This window comes from Micropterus salmoides, unplaced genomic scaffold (genome assembly GCF_014851395.1).
Source record: "Micropterus salmoides isolate LMB-PRFRI ecotype aquatic unplaced genomic scaffold, ASM1485139v1 Ms_hic_scaffold_23, whole genome shotgun sequence".
NCBI classification, from domain to species: Eukaryota; Metazoa; Chordata; class Actinopteri; order Centrarchiformes; family Centrarchidae; genus Micropterus; species Micropterus salmoides.
This window is the reverse complement of record NW_024041484.1, coordinates 20943758-20969093: the sequence shown is the minus strand read 5'-3', so window position 1 is coordinate 20969093 and position 25336 is coordinate 20943758. Positions and strand designations below refer to the sequence as shown.

General features: G+C 37.8%; 3 protein-coding genes across 4 annotated transcripts in view; 1 reads left to right on the top strand and 2 right to left on the bottom strand.

The window, feature by feature from the left end:
• Positions 1-2357, top strand: part of lamb1b (laminin, beta 1b) — a 35138-nt gene extending 32781 nt beyond the window's left edge. The window contains exon 33 of the mRNA XM_038739175.1: positions 1641-2357. Coding sequence (XP_038595103.1) covers positions 1641-1777 — 137 coding nt within the window. The 3' untranslated portion in view covers positions 1778-2357. The remainder of the gene's footprint in view (positions 1-1640) is intronic.
• A 1382-nt stretch (positions 2358-3739) lies between these two features.
• Positions 3740-10239, bottom strand: eri1 (exoribonuclease 1). The gene is made up of 7 exons (XM_038739176.1): positions 9830-10239; positions 6184-6365; positions 5735-5951; positions 5558-5641; positions 5343-5452; positions 5144-5258; positions 3740-4683 (listed from the first exon to the last, which is right to left on the bottom strand). The coding sequence occupies exons 1-7, from the start codon at positions 9908-9910 to the stop codon at positions 4441-4443; spliced, it is 1032 nt and encodes a 343-aa protein (XP_038595104.1). The 5' UTR covers positions 9911-10239; the 3' UTR covers positions 3740-4440.
• A 3608-nt stretch (positions 10240-13847) lies between these two features.
• Positions 13848-25336, bottom strand: part of tmcc3 (transmembrane and coiled-coil domain family 3) — a 51401-nt gene continuing 39912 nt past the window's right edge. For both annotated transcript variants that reach the window (XM_038739173.1, XM_038739174.1), the window contains exons 2-5: positions 20769-20939; positions 18479-19260; positions 17030-17165; positions 13848-16585 (exon numbers count right to left, since the gene is read on the bottom strand). In XM_038739173.1, coding sequence (XP_038595101.1) covers positions 16283-16585; positions 17030-17165; positions 18479-19260; positions 20769-20939 — 1392 coding nt within the window. In that variant the 3' untranslated portion in view covers positions 13848-16282. The remainder of the gene's footprint in view (positions 16586-17029; positions 17166-18478; positions 19261-20768; positions 20940-25336) is intronic.

Genomic DNA, 25336 nt, shown 5'->3' with positions numbered 1-25336 from the left:
AGTAATCCAAAACAATCTTATTTGGGAGCTTTGCGACTCTCTCCTCCTGTTCATTTCCCTCCTGTCTCTTCTTGAAACTACTTTTATGTTTGAATAGATTGGGCAGCCAAGCACATATTACCCAGCAATCATAACTGCATATGTGGCACGAATACCAAAGCAAATAAGACTAAATTCATTCTGTGGCATCCATTTTTTAAACCTCCCCGTATACCTTATAGCCTACTGCTTGCTACAGACTTTTGAAGGTAAAACTGACTGCAGTCATTAGTTTTAACCACAAAGGTCTGTGGTAATTGTGGAAATGCACATTTGAGTGAATATATACCACCTGATCTCCTTTGATATAAACAGTAGAAGGTGAGCTAGGTGTCTACTGCTACCTATAGACGCATTTTTACCACGTAACTCACAAAGTCCTGCTCGTAACCTGGCAGGGCCGCTCACGTCATGGGCCCCCTGTTCAGTGCGGGCCCTAGTGCAGCTGCACTGTCTATACCTACGCCCTGCTCCAAATTCACCTACAAATGGGAGATCCCACAAAAAACATAATCTCAGAAGAACGATCTGCCCTGCACAGGTGAACAAGGATATATACAGTATATATATAGATATGCCTAATGTTGAATGTGTTGTTTTTTACTCATTAAACTTCTGGGAGCTTTTATTTTTTGAATATGCAGATCAAATACTTTTATTAGCTTCGCTTCAGTGTTTATATCAGGAAAAAACAACATAAACTTTCCTCAAACTCACACCTATTCTACCTTTACTTTACAATGTTACCATTGGCTGCTATAGAGTAATATACATATAGATATAAGCTTTTTGCTGATAAATCAGTATTGGTGTATTTGTTGGACAATAAATAAGAATATAACTATAAAATAACATTTAAGGTCATTTAAAAGCAGTGTCTTCATTATGTAGTTTGTCCTCCAGAGAGTGCTGACAAGTTTGTTTTTTAACTGTATGTTTCTCACAAATCACAATTCTTAAAAAAACTAATCTAATGGATCCATTTCAAGATTGTTTATGTTTTTAATTAACACTATTGGCCGATTTACCGTATTTACCGATTTACCGTAAGACTTTCCAAAATATCTATGTCAGTATTGGTCTAGCTATAGCTGTAATGATCTATTTTCTCAACTTGATTGATATTATATATTATTTATACACAACAAGTTAATTTAGAAAACAAGGAAAATAAAGTTAAATCAGAAGTTTAAAGAAAGCATATATACAGATAACCACGTCCTATAGACACACATAGAACACAGACAAAATATAGGGATCATCATACTGTAGTTTAGAGCTACAACTAACAATTATTTATTAATAAAATTAAAGGAAATAGCAAAAAACTGCAGAAAACAAGCATATATTAGCTTTTTACTTAAAATAATTTTAGAAACAATAATCAATTAAGAGAATTGTGGCAGATTAATCTTATGTAATCATCTAAGCTCTTATGTAGTTCTGTCAAAAAGGGAAAGTACACCAAGGTGTTTTAAAAAGAAGTTAAAAATAAATAAATAAATATGTATAATTGAAATAACACAACGGTCATATAATCCCATCACAGAGATACGTCTTATAAGTGCTTTCTTCTCGCTCTTTATCTCCTGTGTTTTCAGAGTTGGAGAGCTCCTACCAGTCCAACCAGCGCATCCTGGAGGCCAAAGCTGCAGAGCTGGCTGAATTGGAGCAAACCGTCCGCCGGGTCCTGGAGGAGATCAGCCACAAAGTGACGCTATACAGCACCTGTCTGTGATGATCACCTGGACACTCCAGCACCTCAAACTCTTTACTGTTCTCAAGTTTACTGGCTGGGATTTTTAATGGTGCCAAATGTTTTAAAGCTTTACAGAACACACTGCTCCCAGATGATTCCCCGAGGATTTTATAGCTATTAGGACCAAACACCGTCAGTGCCAAAAGTTTTGTGTATTGTCTTTGAGCCAACACTTTTACACAACAACAACTTTTTAAGTATATTACACAGCTGCGCCAAAAAGTGTTGTAACAATGGAGACAAGTTTTATTAAAGCTGCCAAAGACTATAAAAAGAATTAGTAACGAGGAAACCACTAAATGCCATTGTGACCTCAGTGCTCGAAACCAAGAATGTGTAGAGAACGTACAGCTCAGCTATATAAGATGCTACAATCTGTGTATTTAAATATATTTGAACATATGAGAGAAATATTAAAGACTTTGATGTACTTAATAAGCCCAAAGCTATGAAACATTATGTGGAATGTAAATTTTGATTTAAAATGAAGTTAACTGAAGCATCCGGTTGGTCTTTTCTTCTTGGTGGATGGTAGAAAACATAAATTCTTTTCACATTTCCCCAGGGTATGTGTAATACTTAATTATGATTTCATGAAATTACACCTGCATTAATCAATATTTTTATGTTGCAATCAAATTACCTCATATAATGCCAAAATCTGACAATTAACACCAAATCAACACTACAGAGCTTTTTAACATCTTTTAGCTCTCATCAACACCTCATATGCATCCAAAGATCTCTATTAAACGTGCTACGCACTACATCAGGGTGCATGTTGGTTTTCTCGCCCTCAGTTGTCAAAAATATTACTTTTTGGGCCTCTTTAATAGCAGCTTGATTCAGAACCAATTTCACAAATGAACAATTCCTTATAAAGGGAGAGAAGAAGTACAGATATGGTGAAGTTGAGAAAGAAGCCGTTGATGTTTTCAGGCTCTTGGCTAAACTGTGTAAATGATATGATAAGGTATAAAACATTGATTATTAATCAGTATTTAAATAAAACCTCAAAATGTATCCCAACCACATAAGCGCACAGGGGGAAAAAATGGGATCTTGTGTCTTTTGCAGAAGTGCTCACCAACACAGATTTTTTTACAAATTTGTGAATATTTGAGAAACAGGCCTTTTGTGTACATAGAGAAAGTCTTAGATCTTTGAGTTCAGCTCATGATGAATGGGGGCAAAAACAAGTGTTGCGTTTATAATTTTAAGTGTAATTTTGTAGCAATACTACAGTGTAGAAAAGTGTTAGCATCAAAATATACTACAAAAAGTACTCATTATGCAGAATGTCTCTTTTCAGAATAATGTATATCATTAGTGATGCATTAATGTGTTCATCACTAATGTTGCAGCTGTTAAAGGGGGAGCTAATTATTAAAAATTAATATTACATTATATACTGCTGTGTAACTGTAGTAAATACATGTATTGGGAGTAAAAGGTACAATCCGTCTGCCTGATACCTCCTGAAGTACCTCAAAATTGTACTTAAGTACACGGCTGGCCTGCAGACAGCGTTGTCTTGTGTTGACAACGATGAAGGGTTGATGATGCTGAACACTTATTCAGAAAATGTTCATGAACTCCCTTAAAATGCAACAGGTGTGTTAAAAACGATCAAGTCCTTCAAGCACAGGGGGAATGCAAGCCGAGATATTATTAACCTTTAACAAAGACAACCTTATTTTCAAGAACAGAAAAACATATTTTTATTTGTATTATTTGGCATTCAGAAGAATATTTGTTCCTGTTAAAATAGAGCATCCTCCATGAAATACAAATTCATCCAATATCAATACAAAAAGATGACAGTATCCTACAACACAGGCTTAACTCCTACAGCACTCACAACAGAAGGACTTCATCTGGTCATCAATAAGTTTCACCTGTTTTTATACGATATATAATGTATTGTTATTACTTGTGGTGCTATAGGATCTCAATACAGACATTTTAAGTCCACAGGACTGATTCCAAACTTTCAACTCTGGAAAAGTGTCAAACAGTTTGATGGTTGTTGCACTTCAAACAGCACAGCGATAGCAGCAACGTTTGTGTGGATTCTTGTTTACAATACTCACACAATGGTTACACAGACATGGGGATTTAAACGCCAATGCTGACACTGATATTGTTGTTGTTTTTTTTTAAATACGTCAAGAACGACAGTAATTTAACATTGTTTTCTTAGTTGTATTCTTGGGAGCAAAACCTGCAAAACTACTGAAATGTGACAACTGAAAGGCATCTTTAATCAAATCGTCTGATGAATATTAGCAGCTCGTTAAGGCAGGGTGAGGGAGGTTCAACAGACTACACTGACGCTGTTGTGGAAAAATCCTCAAACAACACACTGGAGTTATCTCCGTTTTCAGAAATCTTTTGTAAAAAATAGACGGAGCGGTGGTCAGAGAGGAAACCTCAGATATGAATCTAAAATATTGACCCCTTTTCATTGGTCAAACTCAAATACCCTTTACAGCTTTTAAGCTCTAAAACAAAACAAGTACAACTTTTAAGACTGTGCAAGTGCTTAGTGGATCTTGTTTTTTTTTAGTTTTTTTTTCTGGAACTCATGGGGGTAACGGGTCGAGACGGCTCCTGTGTGCACAAACCCTCAGTTTCTGGGTCTACTCCCTGGTGCGGGGGGTATGTGGTGGAGGAGCTCCTTCCACAGGGGCTGAGCTGGGAACCGAGAGCAGCTTGCCTGCGTGCATGCGTTCGTTGACGCGCAGCTGACACCCGTCCTGTAGCATGCGTAGAGCTATCTTGGCAATGTTGCGTGAATCATCCAGCCCAGAGTGAGGACGACCTTCATACTTCAGACCCAACTTCTCCAACATGGTGCTCAGCTTCGTCTGTGTGCGGGGGACCTGGTGGAGGAAAATGACTGGTTGGTGGAGTTTCTAATGGGACTTTTTGAAGGAACCTTTAAATGTTACATCTGCATTTAACAACAGCTCAACGATTGGTACAAATCTGTTAATTTTAGATTGGTTATAATTTAAATATATAAAGAAAATCTGTACGGATACATTTTTAGGGTAAAACTTAAAGGTTAATGCGGTTCTAGATAAATCCAATACCATGATGTAGAGAGAACGATGATACATCAAGTAATATGTCTAACGTTAGCTAAGCTGTGGGTTAACATACTGACACCGTGCTAAATGAATAAATGTAAATGAAATTTGTCAAAATATTATCACTGCAAATACATGTTGCTGTCCACTTACTTTGTTTCTGTTTTGTTTTTTTGTGAGTAACTATGTTCATATACCTCCTTGGTGGGGAATAAATAAAAATCTATAAAAACAAAAAAACAACCCAAACCTTGTAGAAGTTCCCGTATGATTTTCTTATGTTAATCCACTTCTTTGCAAAATGAGGATATCTGATCCGGCTGATCCGGCACTGGATGTTGAGGAACTTGCTCATGTCCCAGGCCCTGCAAAAGATGGAAAACAAAAGCATCATCACGATTCCTAAGCTAAATAAAATTCTGCAGCATTACTGAATTCAAACATCTTACCCATCAGTGAGGATGGCGTATTTGTACTTTGTCCCGAGCTCCCTCTCCTGAAGCCAATCTACGACCCGCTGAAGAACTTCAGGAAACGGGTCTGCGTCATCGACCATTTTCTGCTCAACAAAACACCAACATTTTAGTCACACAAAAACTCCTGATCATAGGAATATTACTTTGATATCAAACAAGACACTTTGATATAATTGAGCTCAACCAACCTGCGTTATCCCTGTTAACTTCACACAAAAGTCTGAAAGCTGTGGGTTCAGCTCTGGTTTTACATATTCCTGAAAGGTGTCCACCTGAAAAATAAACGAGAAAAACAAAATCCATAAATACAAAACTCACCCTGCAGGTTAGAAACTGAACCGTCCTTCATCACAAACTCAACTCACAATTTCTAAAGTGTGCGTGTTGATGAGAACCATGGGGAACTCAATGATTTCATGATGGAAGTCTGCAGGATTATCCTCCTCACACGTTGCTTCAAAGTCCACCACACATATGTAGTCGTAGTAGGTGTCAGTCGGTCCTCCCTCAGCGGCAGACTGCATCAGCTTCTGCTTCTTATAGTGGCTCTTCAACCTCTTCTTCATCACATCCTTTACACCTCTTTACAAACAAAGAGAATAGGGTTTCGGAAACATTTTTTTCTATGTTGTGAAGTTCAGTGGCTTTCGATACTAGTGGTAAAATAGTTTATGAACTGAACTTGAGATTTCTGCATATAAATTTTATTTGATTTCAAGCAGGAATTTGGTGTAAGCGTTTTTCAAACATGTACCAAACGGTGCTGTAGATGCTTTTAAACTGTGTGTGTTCAGTGTAATATGGCCATTATTACCTTGTGTCAAGCCGCAGCTCTGCTAACTTGATCCGAAGCTCCTCCTTGGACATGCGGTTGATGTGTCCATTAGCCAAAGCGATCTCTTTGTACACCGGATGACTGAAGTCACTGTTTGACTGAGACGGGGACACCTGAGGATCAGATTCTCCAGCAGGACATATCCTGCTGCAAGGTTTTGCCTGGAAAGGAATTATGTCACAAAATGTGTCACAGAAGCATAACATACATTAATGAAGTTATAGATCTGGTTGGTTTATAGAAAGAGATGAGTCAGCCTTGTAAAGTCACTCAATATTAGTGATGCAAGATATGGATTCCCCACCGATCCGATAACCGATCATTTCTTCATATTTTTGTTAATTAATCATTAGTCATTTTTACACAGCTGGTGGTAAGAAAGGCTAAGATTTCATGTAAAGCAAGATTTATAATTTAATTTTTCATGACTGACATACCCAAATCTAACAGACATCAATTTTGTGAACACAATAACAACAACAGTTCTGACTCTTTAAATATAAAATTAAAAATAAAAAGTATGGCTTTCATAAAACATAAAGCCTACAAAGCCAAATTTTGCATAAGAATTCAAAATAAATCAAATGGACTGACATAAGATGTCAAATCATACATCTCAAAGTATTAAACAAAACTAAAAAGTACATCCCTCAGTAATTGGCTCTATCCAGGCACAGCAATATGACATAGTGCGACAACAGCAGCTACGCACGTTAAACCATTGTTTGATTGGCTAAATTATTGGCCAACATTTAATTTTCCCATATGATTCTGATAATGAAAATATGTCCAATATCTGACGATACTTTATTAGATCGATAATTATCATGCATCCCTTCTCAATATCCTTCCTCACTTTGGTTTACAGACGGGCAACAAATTCAAGAAAAAACAAAGTGTCTTAAAAGTGTCCTAAAGTGTCTTATTAAAGGCGTGTATTAAGGCGCTTTCAGAACAGCTTGAGTGCTCATCGGCAGAGATTTTAAAAGCCCCTTCTGGCGGTATGAACACCGTTCTTTCAAAAAACATTAACTGTTTTGATGATGGTGGTAAAGAGTCTAACAAAATGCTGCAATTTTAAGAAGATCATGTGACTTTGAGGGCCCTAATATGTTATTCACACCATTTTCATAAATATCAAACCATTCAGTGTATTAAAACATCTGGATACATCATGTTACGCATCTGTATATTGACAAGAACTTAAGAGAACTATACAAATACCTTTCTTTTATTTTTACACAACTCATTAGTGGGCATTATGTTTCAAGAGCTATATGGTGCAGGATGAATGAAGCCACTTCTGCTATCGTTTAGGTCATAAGAAGATGGAGTAGTTGCTATGAAAGATTATGTCAAAATAACCAGTTTTCTTTTATTTAGTAATAGCACTCTTTTGATCCATCAATCCGAACGGAAAATTATCTTTTATTAATTCAACTTTTCTACCAACTCCTGTCCTGTCATGTCCAATGCAGGCAACGGGATAATAAGAATAATAACAGCTTTATTTATATAAGTTAGCACCTTTCAAAACAAAGAGCTCAACAATAAAATACGAATCTTAATGCAAATAAAATATAAAACAAGATTTAAAACAGGATAAGGATGGTGGGAATGTGGATTTTTCTGGTTTTTTTTATCCCCCAACAAAAATCAATCAGTGAACATTCAATGACAAGGAAAAAAGTAGAACATGATTAACTTAGTTTACTGCGCAGGTGATTATAGAAATTGGACTAAAACATGCTAAAACCCTGATGGCTATTCAATTATAATAAAAATAAGAAAATGGCAGCTTTTATCCTCTTAACTTTGGAACGTTTTTGGAAAATTAACTCCAGTTTAGTAAATTAGGTTTTAAACATTAAGGTATTAAATATTTTGTGTTTGCCGTTTCCAGACTTCAGTAAGTTAATAACGTTACAGCATATCTAACGTTATGTTAACGTTACAGCATATCTAACGTTATGTTAACGTTACAGCATATCTAACGTTATGTTAACGTTACAGCATATCTAACGTTATGGTTAACGTTACAGCAAACCTAACGTTATGTTAACGTTACAGCATATCTAACGTTATGTTAACGTTACAGCATATCTAACGTTATGGTTAATGTTACAGCATATCTAACGTTATAACGTTACAGTTAATGTTAACGTTACAGCATATCTAACGTTATGGTTAACGTTACAGCACGTTATGTTAACGTTATAACGTTATGTTAACGTTACAGCATATCTAACGTTATGTTAACGTTACAGCATATCTAACGTTATGTTAACGTTACAGCATATCTAACGTTATGTTAACGTTACAGCATATCTAACGTTATGGTTAATGTTACAGCATATCTAACGTTATGTTAACGTTACAGCATATCTAACGTTATGTTAACGTTACAGCATATCTAACGTTATGGTTAACGTTACAGCATATCTAACGTTATGGTTAACGTTACAGCATATCTAACGTTATGGTTAACGTTACAGCATATCTAACGTTATGGTTAACGTTACAGCATATCTAACGTTATGGTTAACGTTACAGCATATCTAACGTTATGGTTAACGTTACAGCATATCTAACGTTATGGTTAACGTTACAGCATATCTAACGTTATGGTTAACGTTACAGCATATCTAACGTTATGGTTAATGTTACAGCATATCTAACGTTATGGTTAACGTTACAGCATATCTAACGTTATGTTAACGTTACAGCATATCTAACGTTATGTTAACGTTACAGCATATCTAACGTTATGGTTAATGTTACAACATATCTAACGTTATGGTTAACGTTACAGCATATCTAACGTTATGTTAACGTTACAGCATATCTAACGTTATGGTTAACGTTACAGCATATCTAACGTTATGGTTAACGTTACAGCATATCTAACGTTATGGTTAACGTTACAGCATATCTAACGTTATGGTTAACGTTACAGCATATCTAACGTTATGGTTAATGTTACAGCATATCTAACGTTATGGTTAATGTTACAGCATATCTAACGTTATGTTAACGTTACAGCATATCTAACGTTATGGTTAACGTTACAGCATATCTAACGTTATGGTTAATGTTACAGCATATCTAACGTTATGGTTAATGTTACAGCATATCTAACGTTATGTTAACGTTACAGCATATCTAACGTTATGGTTAATGTTACAGCATATCTAACGTTATGTTAACGTTACAGCATATCTAACGTTATGGTTAATGTTACAGCATATCTAACGTTATGGTTAACGTTACAGCATATCTAACGTTATGTTAACGTTACAGCATATCTAACGTTATGGTTAATGTTACAGCATATCTAACGTTATGTTAACGTTACAGCATATCTAACGTTATGGTTAACGTTACAGCATATCTAACGTTATGGTTAATGTTACAGCATATCTAACGTTATGTTAATGTTACAGCATATCTAACGTTATGTTAACGTTACAGCATATCTAACGTTATGGTTAACGTTACAGCATATCTAACGTTATGTTAACGTTACAGCATATCTAACGTTATGTTAACGTTACAGCATATCTAACGTTATGTTAACGTTACAGCATATCTAACGTTATGTTAACGTTAAAGAACTCCCACCAACCTTTTCATCTTCTCTCATATTCAGGTTAGACATCTTCACATTGACGTCCTCGGCGTGAAGGTTCTCCTTGTGCTCATCCATTTGTGGAAGGTAATCCAGAAACTAGTCTTGCAATTTAAATAAAAAACTAAACCTAACGTTAATTTTAATTTATGTAAATACTGTTAGCGGTCTTGCTAGCTACACTTGCTAACAGGATAGCCAACATTCCTGTGCGACTTCTTCTTCGCGCTTGTCTACTTTGAAGCCGCCGAGTAAGATGTTAATTCGTAGAGTTATTATTATTATTATTACATATGTCAAAATTAAAAAGTAACAACACGTTTGGTCGACAACGTTGCTATTTTAGCGCCAGTTGCAGCTCTCCGAAGGAAGCAACATTCATTTCTTTACGGTGAACAGTTATGACGACTTCCGCTTTGCGCCAAAACAACATGACGCTCTCTGCCGCCATCTTGTGTTGTGGATGATCCAAAACAAACGTCAAATCCTGGACATGGTCTCTGATTATTATTATTATTATTATAATACTACAGTACCTCTCTTTTGATTTATTTATGTATTTCATAGCCTTCAAAGCGTTTGTAAAAAAAAGTTCTGAAAAATAGCTTTCAACATAAAATGTTGACTAACAAATAAAAATGCTTTGTGAAAGGTTTTGTTTTTGGTTTTTTTTGCTCATTAAGAAAACATGACCCTGTGCTGCAGGATAAGCGGTTAACGATGGATGGTTGGAAGAAAACATGCAATGCAATGTGAATATAGAAGAAACACAGGTGCATTGTCCAAACAAAATGATTACTGCATTGTATTCAATTATATTTTATATTTTGATTTTTCACATGCTACCTGAAGTTTGTGTTTCCCTTGAATTGGTGCCGACAATTTCTCCAGAATGCAGGAAATTATTGTGTTCTCGTGTTGCTAAAATTGTGTATTGTCACACCCCTGATCTGAGCCCTTATGTCCCAGCCACTTTTCAACACAAAGTGACGTCCTCGATGTATTAAAGTTCTTTCTCAAATATATAAAATGTTGATATGTCATATTTAAATTTTTTGTTTTCCATATGCTTGTCTGTCCTATTCTCCAGTTCATTTATCCATCCATCCAACCGCTTATCCTGCATAATGTTACAGGGTTCGCGGGGGGCTGGAGCCAATCCCAGCTTACATCGGGCAAAAGTCGGGGTACACATAGACAAATGTTTGATAAATGTTTGATAAAATATTACTATGATTCAGTTTCATTTCAAGTACATTGGACATGGGAATACCAAATAAGTAACATATTGATTTGTGTTCATACCGTGTATATTTATAAACCCAAACATCACGAATGCAACACTGTATTTGCAGACATATTCTTGTGTTTACAGAGGTAGAATTAGATTTATCAACATTAGTAATATAGTGGCTATAGGTTATGAATCAGATAGATGATACATATTAAAAATAACCTGTAAATGTACCTGTTAAATATTTAACAACCTAAGTAAATTATGTAGCCTAATATAAAAATTCACCTGATAATTATTCCATTAAAAGGGTGAACAAAACACATCAAGACAAGCAGGATACACAAGATATATCCTGTTTTTTTTTGTCTACTATTTTCCTTTTATCTGCTAAGGTAATCATATTTACATGTCAAATTGTGAAACTAATCTTTTACACTTTTTTAAACCAAACCTAGGTGGCAGTCTCTCACCACAGTTTTCTGTGCTCTGCATATAATGAACAGTATACTGTACATACCTACAGTAAATGAATTTACAGGTCTCAGTAGCCTGCAGATATTTGAACCTAACCTGGCCCGGTGGCGGGGTGAGCCATGCCTTTGTAAGGAATATTAACTCTGGCAGAAACAGAGCACTGTTCAGGGCAAAGAGCAGGAGGAAAGAAAAGGAGCTAAGCACCGACTGAATTATGAAACTGAGGTCGGCAAAACTGGATGAATGATTTTCTGGGATGTGAAAGTCTTAGTTATGTTTTGATGTTCGGCTCTCAAATCAAAAATGTCTTTTTCAATGGAGATCATTCGAAAACCACTTGACATTCATTTCAAGATGCGTCTGTAAATCCTTCAGGACTACATTAATTTCCCGTCAGTCATCTGTCATTGCCTCTCTTATCTCGGTACTCTGTTGCAACTCAAAGTCCTCGATTCAAAATTTTTAAAAGTATAAAAAGGATTAGCATCAAAATATACTTAAAGTAATAAAACCATAAGTGCTCATTATGCTGAATGGCCTATTTTAGAGTAATGCATATGATATTATTGTATATCAGGTCTATGTATCACTGTAATGTTGCAACTACTACTACTGTGTAGTTTAATCTTTATTAAATATCATGTCTTTGTTGATGATATTTCACATTAATATTCTGAATATGTAAAGTAAGTTATAACTACTATGTTGTGAAAATTTGTAAATGGAGGTTAAAAGTACATTTTCCTCAGAAATGTAGTGGAGTAGACGTAACAAGTAACATAAAATGGAAGCGCAAGTACCACAAAATGGTACTTAAGCACAGTATTTACTTGAGTTATGTACTTATGTCTTAAAATTTTTAATTTTTATTAGATTTTTTGGCAAAATATAATAGAAGTGGATTGAGTTGTACCTGATTTCATTTTCAGTAGTACATCTTTTCTACCGCATTTGGAAATAGACAATAAAAAAGATCCTGGATTTTATGTATCCATAAACTTACCTCAATAAATGACTATACCTACTCATAAAGCTTATAAAAACTGAAGTGAAACGAACATGGCAGCTAGCCAATAACTGCATTATAGATGCCACTAAATGTTTTCATTAATACAGTCTGGGTTGTTTTGTCAAGTCCAAAAGGTGGACAAGGAAATTCATTCCATGTCCTTGGGATATTTTTAGTACCTGGATATCCTCTTCATTTCCATACTAACCACATCTGACAACAAAGTACACTGTGCCCATCACCATCCATCAATACACAGTGTGCTTTGCTTTTCACGCTATGTCAACAACTCAATCTGCCCGATCCTCATCTCTAACATGCCTGGTTAAAAAGTGTTCATTATTGTTTATATAGACATTTTGGGAAATATGTGTATTCATTTTCTTGCTGACATGTATCGTCAGATAAGAAGATGGATAGCACTCACTCACCTGTCTGTTAAGCTAGAGCCAGGAGCTGGTTAGCTTAGCATAAAGACTGGAAACAGTGGGGTGCAGCTATCTACAAATGTCTAGAAGCAGCACCTCCAAAGCTCATTAAATAGTTTGTTGCGGTTCAACTATGTAAAGCAACTTGTGACTTTGGTTTGTGCTGTATAAATAAAGTTTATCGTTATTAAAATGTATATATTTCATTTATTAAACAGTGTATAACTGATGTTGTTTTGATAGGAGGTTTAGTGCTGGAGGCTGGAGTATTTGATAGCCGGGCACAGTGTCACATGACTCCAGGAAGTGACCACACCAAGAAATAGTCCAGCACAGAATCCACCATAACACCACAACATGTCGTGTTTTACACATTGAGGGTTTTGTATGGATTACAGAATCAAATTAGTGAAATTTAGAGATGATGGTAGGCAGATTTTGTTACCTTTTAGAAGAGCCAGGCTAGCTGTTCATGCTAAGCTAAGTTCCTGGCTGTAGACAGACATGAAAGTGGTATTGATCTTATGTGTGAAGAACAATTTAGGAAATGTGGTCTGAATGTGGACATTATGAAAGCACATAGCAAATAACTCCTGGAGTCCTGAACACTGAACACTAAACTGTCTAATAATGTCTTTTAAACACTATAAAACACTTGGTGGTTTTTCCCTACACGACCACATCACATTGCAGCTGCTGGTGGGTGTTTGTCAAAGTAATTTACACCCATACACCCATGTGTGTGTGAATTCCTTATGACGCATGCAGAGTGGTTTGATCCATGTCCTCACATCAGACTCTCACACTCTGAAGGTTAATGTATAATGGATGTGGTGTCAATAAAAAAAAGGACCAATAGGAAACAAATTCAGGAGAAATCTTAGAAAAACAAAGATTTATTCTCTCATTTGAAAAAAAATAATGTCGTGGAAAACCCATAAACCAGAAAATAATTCACATAGAAGAGACCAAAATATTAAAATATACATTATGGACTTACAAATACAGCTTTGGAGAGGAGGTGCATGTCTCTAGAGATAGACATAGTGTATGAGCTAGGGACTAGAAAACAAAAAAGAACAAAACTCTAATTTTAGTGTTAATCAGAAAGGCTAAAGGTGCCATATTTGGCTTTTGTAGGGATGCAAACAGAAGTTACACAGTAAAAGGAATAAGCTGCATTGCAAAGGCATCAGTCCCACTTCATCCCCCTCATCATCACAGTGATACAGGGTTAAGAAGCTTGGAGCTACATTGTTCAGTTTCATCTGTCCAACCTGTAATGCTGCATTCATGTCAAATGGAAAAAAACTGTTGCCTTGGTATTGATATTACTACTTTTTAAATGGTAAATTCTGCTTGGGAATGTGGCAAGGGACCTGATTATTCTCGGTTACTGACATTTCAGTATTTTAGTTCAAAAACAGAGATATCGCGGGGCAGGACTTTCTGTGCTAGTTTCAGACATCAGGTATGTCACTTCCCAGCTGTGCAAGAGTCAAGTGTGGAAAAGACTGAAAGGAATTATTATTATAAATTCAAATGTAGTAGCAGTAATCGCCCACGGTCTCTCCGTGGCTTAAAACAAGTTTCAACAGGTGGGAATCCGTTTCAAGTTAAGACTTTGAACTGTCAGAAAATCGCTGCTGTTATTCTCACCGGACATGAACGCAGCGCAACATCAAAGGCTTCAAACAAAAGTCAATTTGTTCGGTTCACCTCCTAAAAAGGCAGTTCAATAAAATCAGGATCTTTCAGGATCAGTCAAATAGGCATGCTTTTAGAGCTTCTCTCTAATCGTCCAGGCCTTCCTCACAGTTTATATGCTAGTTGGTCGATGCTAAAGCTGCAGTCTTTGGAACTGAGTATAGCACGTCAACTCACGGACCAAGTTTATTTCTCAAATAGCTGTGAGAAGCAACTGTTACCCAACAAACATAAAACGGATTTTACATGACGAAAAACCCCAAAGCGTTAAATTAAGAAGACAGGAGGCAGTTTATAAGCTTTTCCTTTAAAAAGAATAGTTTTGGGACATTTTTGGAAATATGCTTATAAGCTGTCTTGCAAAGAGTTAGATGAGAAGATCAGTACCACTCTCACATTTGGAAAATATGAAGCCAGTGCGCGGTTAACTTAGCTTAGCTCAAAGATAGGAAACAAAGGGGTGCAATGCCTCTATCCAAGAATTAGTTGTTCACACATAACCCCCATACATGCACATGGTTTTTGAATAGATTAAACAATATATATATATTGTGTTAATTAGTAATCTTTACAGGTGCTAGTAGGTGGATTTTGATACCTTAGAACCAGGCTAGCTGCTTCCCCTTGTTTGCACATGTTATGCTAAGATAAGCTAAGCTAAGCTAATCGTCTCCTTCCTCTAGCTTCATATTTACTGTACAGAAAATGACTAGCGTCAATCTTGTCACCTTACTTTCACCAAGAAAGCGAATATTTCACAAAATGTAAAACAATGTCTTAAGAAAGACAATAGAGACACACAAAAGCAGGCGTACTCAGACACACAAACACACCCACACAGTTTAAAACAACGGCTTCAAAAAAACGTCCTTTTGAATGAGACGATGACGAGAAAAACATCACATAAATACAGAAACAGTTAAGTACAGACACACGGTACAAATCAACTTTTAGGTGGATGTGTCTTTGTGTTGTCACAGCTGGCCGGCTGGTGTACAAGGAGGCGGACTGTGCGGGTTTACGACTGATCGACTGGCCCAGTACTGCCAGGAAATGTTAGTTTAGAGGTGTGAGGTGCTGCTGTAACAGATACACTTCCCTTTAAGGAGAGGAAATAACCACTGTATGTCCCCGCCCTCAATAAAGGGCCCACTCCTCTTATATTTAGATGTTAGTGTCTGTTCTGACAGATGAGAGCGGGCATCTGATCAATTCCAGCTGATTCATCTCTTTTTGGTCTGATGTAGTGATACACTGTTGTGTCAAGTTTGTGCCACCTTTATATGTTTCAGCCTTGTAGACAGCACATTATTAGAGTGTTGTCACAGTTCTGGTCAGTTGTGATAAACTTATTGTCAGCTTACATCTGTGAGTGATGTTTGTAGTAACCACTGTGGAGATGATTTCTGGGAAATGCTTTGTGTGGACCCCACATTTAGACATGCAAAGCCATAAATCAAGTCACCACGAAGCCTTAATATCGCCGGGGAACTAGGGCTGGTGTAAGGCTACATGTAAACTCCTCCCCGGTCCCCCTTACGGAGACCCGGGGCCAGGAACAGCAAAAGTTATCAGGACTCGTTTGTACTCCTCGATCAGTGCGGTAGGACCAGTCGTTCCAAAGCACACTGTAAATGTTCCCAGTTCTTCCACAGCAGTGCTAACACGGAAACGCCCACGCAGGTGAGCACCAAGTGGAGGCGGCTACGCAGCAGCGGGGCAGTGAACTTGGCCGCCGTGGAAACGCACACCAAGATCACAGTGACGATGGCCAGCATGATGTTGATGCATTTCCCCAGAAGCACCTTGGCGTCGGTGTTTTCCACCTGAACGGTCTGTTGCTGCTGCTGCTGGAGCTCCAGCTTGGACACACGAGTCTGGCACGACTCCAGGACCTCCTGCGCACACACACACACACACACGTGCGCAAACAAATACACAATGTGGTTAAGACCAGGGAAATACTGGAGAGCAATGAGTCATAAGGGAAGGGCAGTGAAACTGGATTAGATATTAATTGATATCAGCTGCATTCGTTGCCAAGTGGGAAGAGTGACTAGTAAGTATTTTTTAACATTTTCTTTTAATGATAATGCTCAATGTTACTTAACACAGAAATGCAGTAGGTTCTCCCTCACCACTAGATGCCACTAAAAGTTACACATTGAACCTTTAAACCATTAAAATAATAATTTCAGTATTCAGTGTTAAGAGTTAAGTGTCTGTATAGTCTCACATCAAAACAGTGATGTTCCAGTACTGTATGATGGGTAAAGGCTAAATGTGAGTGTGTGGTGCATTACATAACTGCTTCTTATGTATGTGTACAAAACACACATTACCTGTATGTCCCTGGCACGCTCGTAGGCCTGGTATGCCACCTTCTCTTCAATGCTGGCCAGTTCCTGCTTCAGATCACTGGTTTCGTGCTGGTGGAGCTCTGTCAGGTCATTTAACTGGTCCTCCAACCGCTCATACCTGACGGACAGACAGAAACACACACAGAGTAGGTGGAGGCAAAGAGCCAAGAAGAGAGGGAGAAACAATGCATAATTAAGTGTGTGTGTGTGGGCGAGTAACAGTGCAGCAGTTTATCTTTTACTGCAACTCAGCTACTGAAAACATTTGCCCTTGGTTGACTTAGCAACAGTCTGGGGGGGGGGGGTTGTGCGTAAGCTCCACTATCTATTTTTAGTTGAAAAAAGCTTATAATAATGGCCCCTCTAAAACTGTCAAATGCTCTTTAAAGTTCAACAACAGATGCTCATCAAACTAAATTTGCCTAGTTAGGAGTCAGGAGTGAGGATTACTGGATTCCTGCAGCAGAAGCATAAACATTTGGTGCCATGTTTATTACAATATGTTTAAATACTTTGGATTGCAATATAAAACCGATATAGGTGAATGATTTACAGCCCTTTTTGGCTTGCGACCCCTTGAAATTCAGCAAATCTATTTGTGACCCTTCATGTTTCTGCAGGTTATGGCCTCAGTGTGGCCGTTCAACCAAAGATACATTTTTCCTTCTGGCCTGGTTTCATTTGAAGGACTTTTAGAGGCATCAGGATTTTGCAAGAAAAAGAACTGAGAAATGCAGGAAGAAAATATACTTAATTTATCTCTTTAATCTTATTGGACAGCTCAGGTTTTATCTAGTATCCTGCCCCCTATAACAGGATTCACTGACTTTGATTATAATATTGGAAAAGATTGTAATGGCCCCTTTTTTAATGAAAGGTTTGGTCTTTTTTATTAAAGCCCACCTCTCCTAACCTCAACTACATGATACGGCTACTGATGACTGTTTACCCTGAACTCAGAATGAATATTTTATTTAATTTGATTTATTTACATAATTGATTATTAAATATTTATTTTTGCATTTTTGTAACATTAGTTTTTCCCATATTGATTAGGTTGTGTATATATAAATATGTTTTCATCTTGTTACTCAAACCACGGTTTGATTTGATTTGAGGATCTGCTGACTGACTGTGAGTGGGGGTTAAATGTGGTTATGTCCTGCTGGCTTTCTGTTTAAATTTAATTAAATACACTGTACAATAAAAAGACTGCCAGTCATCACACAGTGAGGAGGGCAAAGCCAAAAACATCCATGTGTTTACTTTTGATTTTAATCTAACAGATTGCTGTTTGACCTACTTATTTATGTATTGTACGGTGGCGTGTATTTTAACCAATCTTCACTGGATATGTGGGTCTAACATGGCACCCAATATTGGTAGGATGAGTGGTTAAATACTAAACACTTGTTGTGATGCTGTATCTACCTGTATCTCTCCTCCTGCATCATCTGTGTGAAGTAGCTGTAATCTCGTTTGAACTGGGAGTTGAGATTCTCCATGTCGTCTGCCAGCTGTGCCTGAGCCTCCCTGATCTCCCGCACCATGTCTAGCACCTCACCCAGCCGCCCATTGGAGTCTGACCTCCCCGGACCTCCGGAGCCCGCCCCCGAGCCGCCGGCCAGGTTCCCGTTTGAGTCACCGGATGCAGACGTCCCCGTGGAGCACTCGTCGTCGCTCTGGTACTTGGTCGCTTTGGCAACTGTGGTGGCGCTCCCGCTCAGACCCCTTGCCCCGCCATCCACATGCAGCCCTGATCCCGTCTCCATGGAGCTCTTGAGGTGGGCGATGTTGTCGGCGCTGCCAAACTTGTTCCTGATAAGGTTGGCAAACTCCCGCGACTTGTTGAAGAAGAACGGTGGTGAGAGCGACACCCCAGGCCCAATTGTTTTAACTTTATCCAGTGCCGGGTGCCGTCCGGTGGCGCTGACGTCCCGCAGGCTGCCCTCCTTGCTGTGAGTTCCAGACTCCTTGCTGCTACCATCCTTGTGGTTGTGTTTCCCGTTGGTCTCGTTGTCCTTCACGCGGCGGTGGTACTGCTCCAGCTTCCGCTGCAGCCGGGCAATTGTGTGCGCAGACTTCTGGTTCTTCTTTTCAAACACCTGACGTATTCGTCCTACCTGCTGCTTGTCGGCATTGTTCACCAGCTTCAGGTACTCTGCGACATTCTGGTCGCGAGCCGTCTGCTCCACCTTAATTTGCTCCGTCACCTAAGGGGAGAGTAAAAAAGAGATTTACCATGAAAATGATCCAATATCAGAGGTCTTTTTTTATAAGTGTAAAACCTGTAAACGTCTGTTCAGTGTGTAAGTTTTAGTGCCATCTAGTGGTGGGAATTGCAACCAACGTCTCACGGCACATTCATGGGCTCTTCGGGAGGTCCTATTTCCTGAATTGTGAAGTCGTTAAATATTATTAATTCTATCTCTTCACTGAACCACTTCATCTGGATGCTGTTTTTACCCAAAACCAACCTGCTAAATGTAGCTCTTCCATAGTGTTTTTCTTAACTCCAGCAGCTAAAAGTTTCTTGTTATTTAAAGTGGTAGTTGTCCTTTGTCAAGCTTTGTTAAACATGTAATAAAATGTATCCCGTCCATGCAAAGTGTCAGAATGAACTTCTAACATTAGCTAAAAGTCTTTGTCGACACATCGGTTTTATAGTAAGTCTCTCCCACTGCCTTTACATTAGAATGCTTTTATTGTGAAGCGCATGCAGGAAGTGGGGAAGCATCAGCTGTAGCTTCATGCATGTTATCTTACCACTATAAATTAACAGAGCGGAACAGTAATCTATTTCATGTGGTTTGTTGATGTTGGCCGATCTGCTTAAGTTGCACTAGAATACTGTGAAACTGCACTAGTTTCACAGTATTCCACTGATCTGCAGATGATGGTAATGTGCCAACAAATGCAAAGAAGGAGAAGAAGAAGACTGCTAGCGAGTACACATGGATGTAAATATTGCTGAATTCAAAATGTTCTAAGAAATCTGCTTTAAAAAATGCATTCAACACATTTGTTTGACCTCAAGGATTCACACAAACACTTCTGATGAGTAAAACTGAATATAAACCTAAGTTTTTTTTGTTTACAAGAAAACGCAGGGCACCTTCGATAAAGGTCAGTACTGGCGACAATATAGATCTGAGCATCCGTTACATCCATTATAAACTAAATTCAGTAATCATCTTCATCTAAAACTAAATTTATTTTACTTTGTATGTTTTGCTCCCTGGGAGCAGCAATTTATTACATTGTTAATAATCTCTTCATTAGGGTTCTGGTAACAGCTCCAAAATGCTTTCAGAAATGAGGATAAAACACAAAATCCACGGAGAGTGATCAAACTAAATTGCTCTGATGCCTTTTCTTTGTATTGTGGAAATAAATCTACTCTTTTCTACAATTTCTAATGAAAGCTGAGACTACAGGGCTATAAAATAAATCAGAAAATGTGGTGGAGTATAATTTCTTATTAATTCAACCAATTCCTTTAATAGCTTTTTTGATTTGTAGATTGATCTGGATTGATCCATAATATAATTCTTGGATAAAGTAATACTGTTTTAACGGCATTATAAACTACCAATAAAACTTAATACTAATTAACTTCTTAATTTAGTCTTTTACTCTTGTGTGTTTGTTTCAAGGGCCCACGGTTCACTGCTCTGCAAGTCAAAACACAATAAATCAACAAAAAGATGTTTCCTCTGACCTTTAGAATCTTCTGCTGCAGGCTGTCAATACCCAGAGCTCCTTTGGTAAAATCCAGGCCGACTCCGTCATCTCCGACACTGTCCACCACGTCCAGGTTGGACTCGGAGCCGCCACGACGAATGGGCACCGGGATGCTGAGGATGTTGACATCGCTACTGCTGCGCTCTGCCTATGGACACACACACAGAAGAATGAAGAGGAGTGAAATAATGCACATCACATTTTCTCTTCTTTAAATGTCTTGTTTGGTTCTATCAACAGTTCTAAACCCCCAAATATTCAGTTTACAGTGATATGGGACAAAGAAAAGCAGCAGTTTAAGAGCCTGGAACTAAAGAGACAAGACATTTTTTCACAGTTTCTGCTTCAATAATGACGATTAATCGATTATCAAAATAGCTGACAGTATTGGAGCAGGATACTTTCATTATTATTATAGCCTTGGAGATGTATTACCATTCAAATTTAGGTATACCTATGATAATAACTATGGTTGAGTAGTACTTCAGAGGTGCAAACTATATGCCTCATTCAACAACCTCAGGGAGAAAATTAAAGCTCTTCTGAAGTACAGTAAGTAGTATGCTGACAGCAAAAAATACATATATATTTGGCACTGACGTCAGGCTAAATTATGTGCCAAAAACCTTGGCCCATATTTATCAAGCTTCTCAGATTTAATCATCGCTACTAAGAATTGACTTTAGAGTAAAAAAATTCTTTGCTCAAAGCTGTGTTTAAAAGTTAGTTATCAAGCATCCCACTCCTAATTTAAGTGAAGTGTACAACTAAATCTTTAGCGTCAGTTTTAAAGCTGATTCACACCCCTTTGCTGCGCCGCAAACAGGTTTTTGGATGACAACATATGCTAGGACCAATCACTGGGTAGATTTGTTTGTTGATGCTATGGTGCCTCTTCCTGTTCAGATAATAGTTCTCATTTACGCTGGGAGCATTAATCTTCATATGTGTGGAAGCAGGCTATTTGCATGAACTGTGTTTGCTTCTGCAGGGTGTTGTTGGATAGTCAATGAAACGCGTGACAATAACCGGTACGTGCTATAATTGTTTCCATGACAATTCGGCTTATTGATGGTTGTGATGGCCCTACATCATCAGCATTGCATCGCTGCATTTTTCCTGTGGCAAAGAAACGAAGCGTCATTACCACCTTTCATTCAGCTGAAAACACATTACTGCGTAAAATCAGTGGCGCAGATGACGTCACTCACCAACTCGCTGACAAAAATGATGCATGCTCTGTCCAAAAGATAGCGTTTGATTAACTGTGCTTCATCAACAGCTGTCTTAAATAACTGGGAGAATAAGAGTGATTGTTAGCTTTAAGAAATTTGATAACTTGCTTTTATACTTAAAAATGGGAGTAAATTTCATGAATTCTCAGCACTTAAGACTAAAATCGCACTTTGAGAAGCTTGATAAATACGGGCCCTGCTGCACAATCTCGTGCCTTTAATATAAAATATCAGGTGTGTTTACGTGGCCTCATTGATAAGCTTCTTTCATCTTCTGAGTTCACTATTTTCTTCTTCTCTCTTGCTTTACAGTGTGTCTTGAACTCACCATGTAACTAGTAAATACACACAACCCTGTTGGCAGGACAAACAGAAAACAAGAGCAGAGCTACAAAAGAAAAGCAATAGGATGAAAAGAGCATTGAGTGCTTTGACTTGAGAGGATTTTTGTATTTAGACTTTAGGGGAAATAGGGAGAAAAGGGCAGCTGATGAGACAGTAATTCTGTTTTAAGGCTGCACAGTGGTCAGATAGTGGAGCAGTGTGGAGCCTGGGGCTCTAAACAAACAGACCCAATGCCTCTTATACTGAAAATCCACCCTCTGGATTGACAAAAGCAGACGATTATGTAAGGCAACCTAAAATATTAGTATCTGGTAACTCTAGTTGCCAAGGCAGCAAAGCGCACACAGACAGCCTAAGCTCTAAGATATACACACAAACTGCTGACGAACCCTGAAGGCGGGATTTTGGCTTTATTCTTCTTTTTCTTACACACAGACGAGCAGAATACATGACGCTTTTATTTGCGTCCTGTTGCTTTTGGCTGTACAGCCTGTGAAACATCCTGCAGAGTCAGCAATCATGCCTAGCAGTGAATAATACTCCTACAATATCAAACGATTAGTAAGAAATTGAATTAACAGAGAGTCATTCATGTGAATCCATTGTTCTGAATTAAAACTATACTTCTTGCTACTCCTGAGTACAGATGGCTAACACCCTCAGAACATCGCACATACATCGGTCCAACTATACAGCCAGAAATTCAGCCAGTATAAAATATAACTATATAACTTTTCTAGATTTCTTTGGTTTCCTCTCTTTTATAAAGTGATAAAATCAACAATTTGGTGGTCAGACAAAGAAGCTGTGTCTACGCTCACGGTCAGGTCATTAACCCTTAAAACTAGGGCTAGGCGATTTGGCCCAAAATGTTATCGCAATAAAAAAATTCATATCGTTCAATATCAATAATTGTCACGATAATTGTCAAATCATTATTTCTTTCAAGTTTAAAGGCTGATTTTTGCTCCTGAGTGAAAGTTGAAGAAACCAGATGGTTAATTGTGGTTTTAAACTTTTCTTTATGGGCAGAACATGAAAAACACTTGATGCCAAACAGTGGATCACATCACAAATTTGAGTAAAATTAAGTAAAAAAAATTTGTTAATTCATTCATGATTCAAATGAATTAAATCAAACATTTACTGAACATTTATTAAACATTTTTATATTATTATTGAGGAAATTTTCGTGTTTTATTTAGAGCCAGACCAATATATCGGAGGGCCGATATTTTCGGGCGATATGAGCTAATTGCATTTAATCGGCATCGGCCGTTTATAACCGCAGATATATGTATTAAAAAAGAAACCTAGAGTCAGATCCTTCACTCATATCATGGATGTTGCATAGTTTGCCTACCAGAGGGCAACCAGCTGCAGCTCCCCTGTTAGCTACACTGCTTCACTACAAAAACCACAGAAGAAAACAATCAGCTGACCGGAGCTCACATGCAGCATTTAGAAACAGGCAGAGGGCTGTTTGAGCGGTGAGTCGGTCTTTTGTTAGTTCCATGACTTTAATAATTATAATAAAAACAGACCGAGTCACTTCTCCTCTCCTGAAAACATTCATGACTTGCTAAACCTCCCGTTTTTCACAGCCATCTCCCATCTTCCCACCAGCTCACAGCAATTTAATGTTACGGTAGTTGGGTGTTGAAAGCTACGCTGCTGGACAGACGTAACTGTACATTTATTTCAAACAGTGTGGCAGTTCTAGCGAACGGTCCACATTTGTTACAGCAGCTAACACTACCCAGCAGCTCACTGTATCCTAGACGGCATGATTTATACCGGTGGTGGTTAAATGGTTTCACGTAGCTTTGATTAAAATTTAAGAGTGCTGGTAAAGGGGTGAACTGGATGTGAATGTGCTACATTGAAATTATGGCAGATTATGTGTAAAGTGAAATGCACATGCTTATTCTCTCTCACTCTCTCTGTTTACAGATGGCTGAAAAAGTTGCACCTTCCAGTAGCAAATATTTATTGATGTGCAATTGTTTACATGTTCACTTTTTGAGACTGTAATCAATTTTATGAACATAATCCATTTAGGAAAAGGTTTTATAGCCCACATACATACCAGCTTTCAATATCGGCCTGTTCTAAGTGTAGTTTATACAGTAAAGGGGTCTACTATCCAAATAATTCTTAAAATCAAAATATCGTCTCATAAATCAGCTCTTTTTCACTTTAATATCAGCATCAGTCCCCAAAAACCCATATCGGTCGGGCTCTTGTTTTATTGCCCAGCCCAATTTAGAAGTCCCCATATTTCCCCAATTTCTCAGTCTGAAACCACGGTGAGTAATTTGAATGTAATTTTTTTTTGTTTGCCTAAAAGAAGAAAAAGATTTTGTGTCAAAAAATAACAACCTAAAAATCCAGTGATTTCACACATCAAAGCCTGTTTATAGGTATTGGGGAGTGCTACTGAATGAGGGAAAAAAAGTTGTATAAAAGCCTATAACGTTTATGAGTTTGAAAATGAAAACAATCTGGAGATGTGGAATGAGAAAAAAGTGAGCTTAGCAGAGCTCTGTAGCCTGCTTCTTCTCTCTGATTGAGGCTAACAGCTAGAGGCTACATTAGCCGCTACTAGCATAATTAGCAAATCTCTGACTGAACTGTCGCAGTTCGAATTAAATTGTGGGTTTAAATTGTGGGTAATATGGGCACCATGTTTTGACAAGGAAGAAAATGTGTGGAATAAAAGGGCTCCGCTGCATAAATTTTGATTTAAAAACTGCCCTCATAAGTCCGACAATGTTGCAGGAGTGCAAAGCTAGCATTCTTTTACCATCCTGTATAACTGGTGTCTACTCCTTTGGGTCATAAAACTTCTAAATTCCCAGATATAGTACCATAATAATCTCTGGGAACATACATTTACCACATGTTAATATTAACGTGACTTTTCATACTACTAGCGTCAAAAGTGCTAGCGTCAACAGCTGGA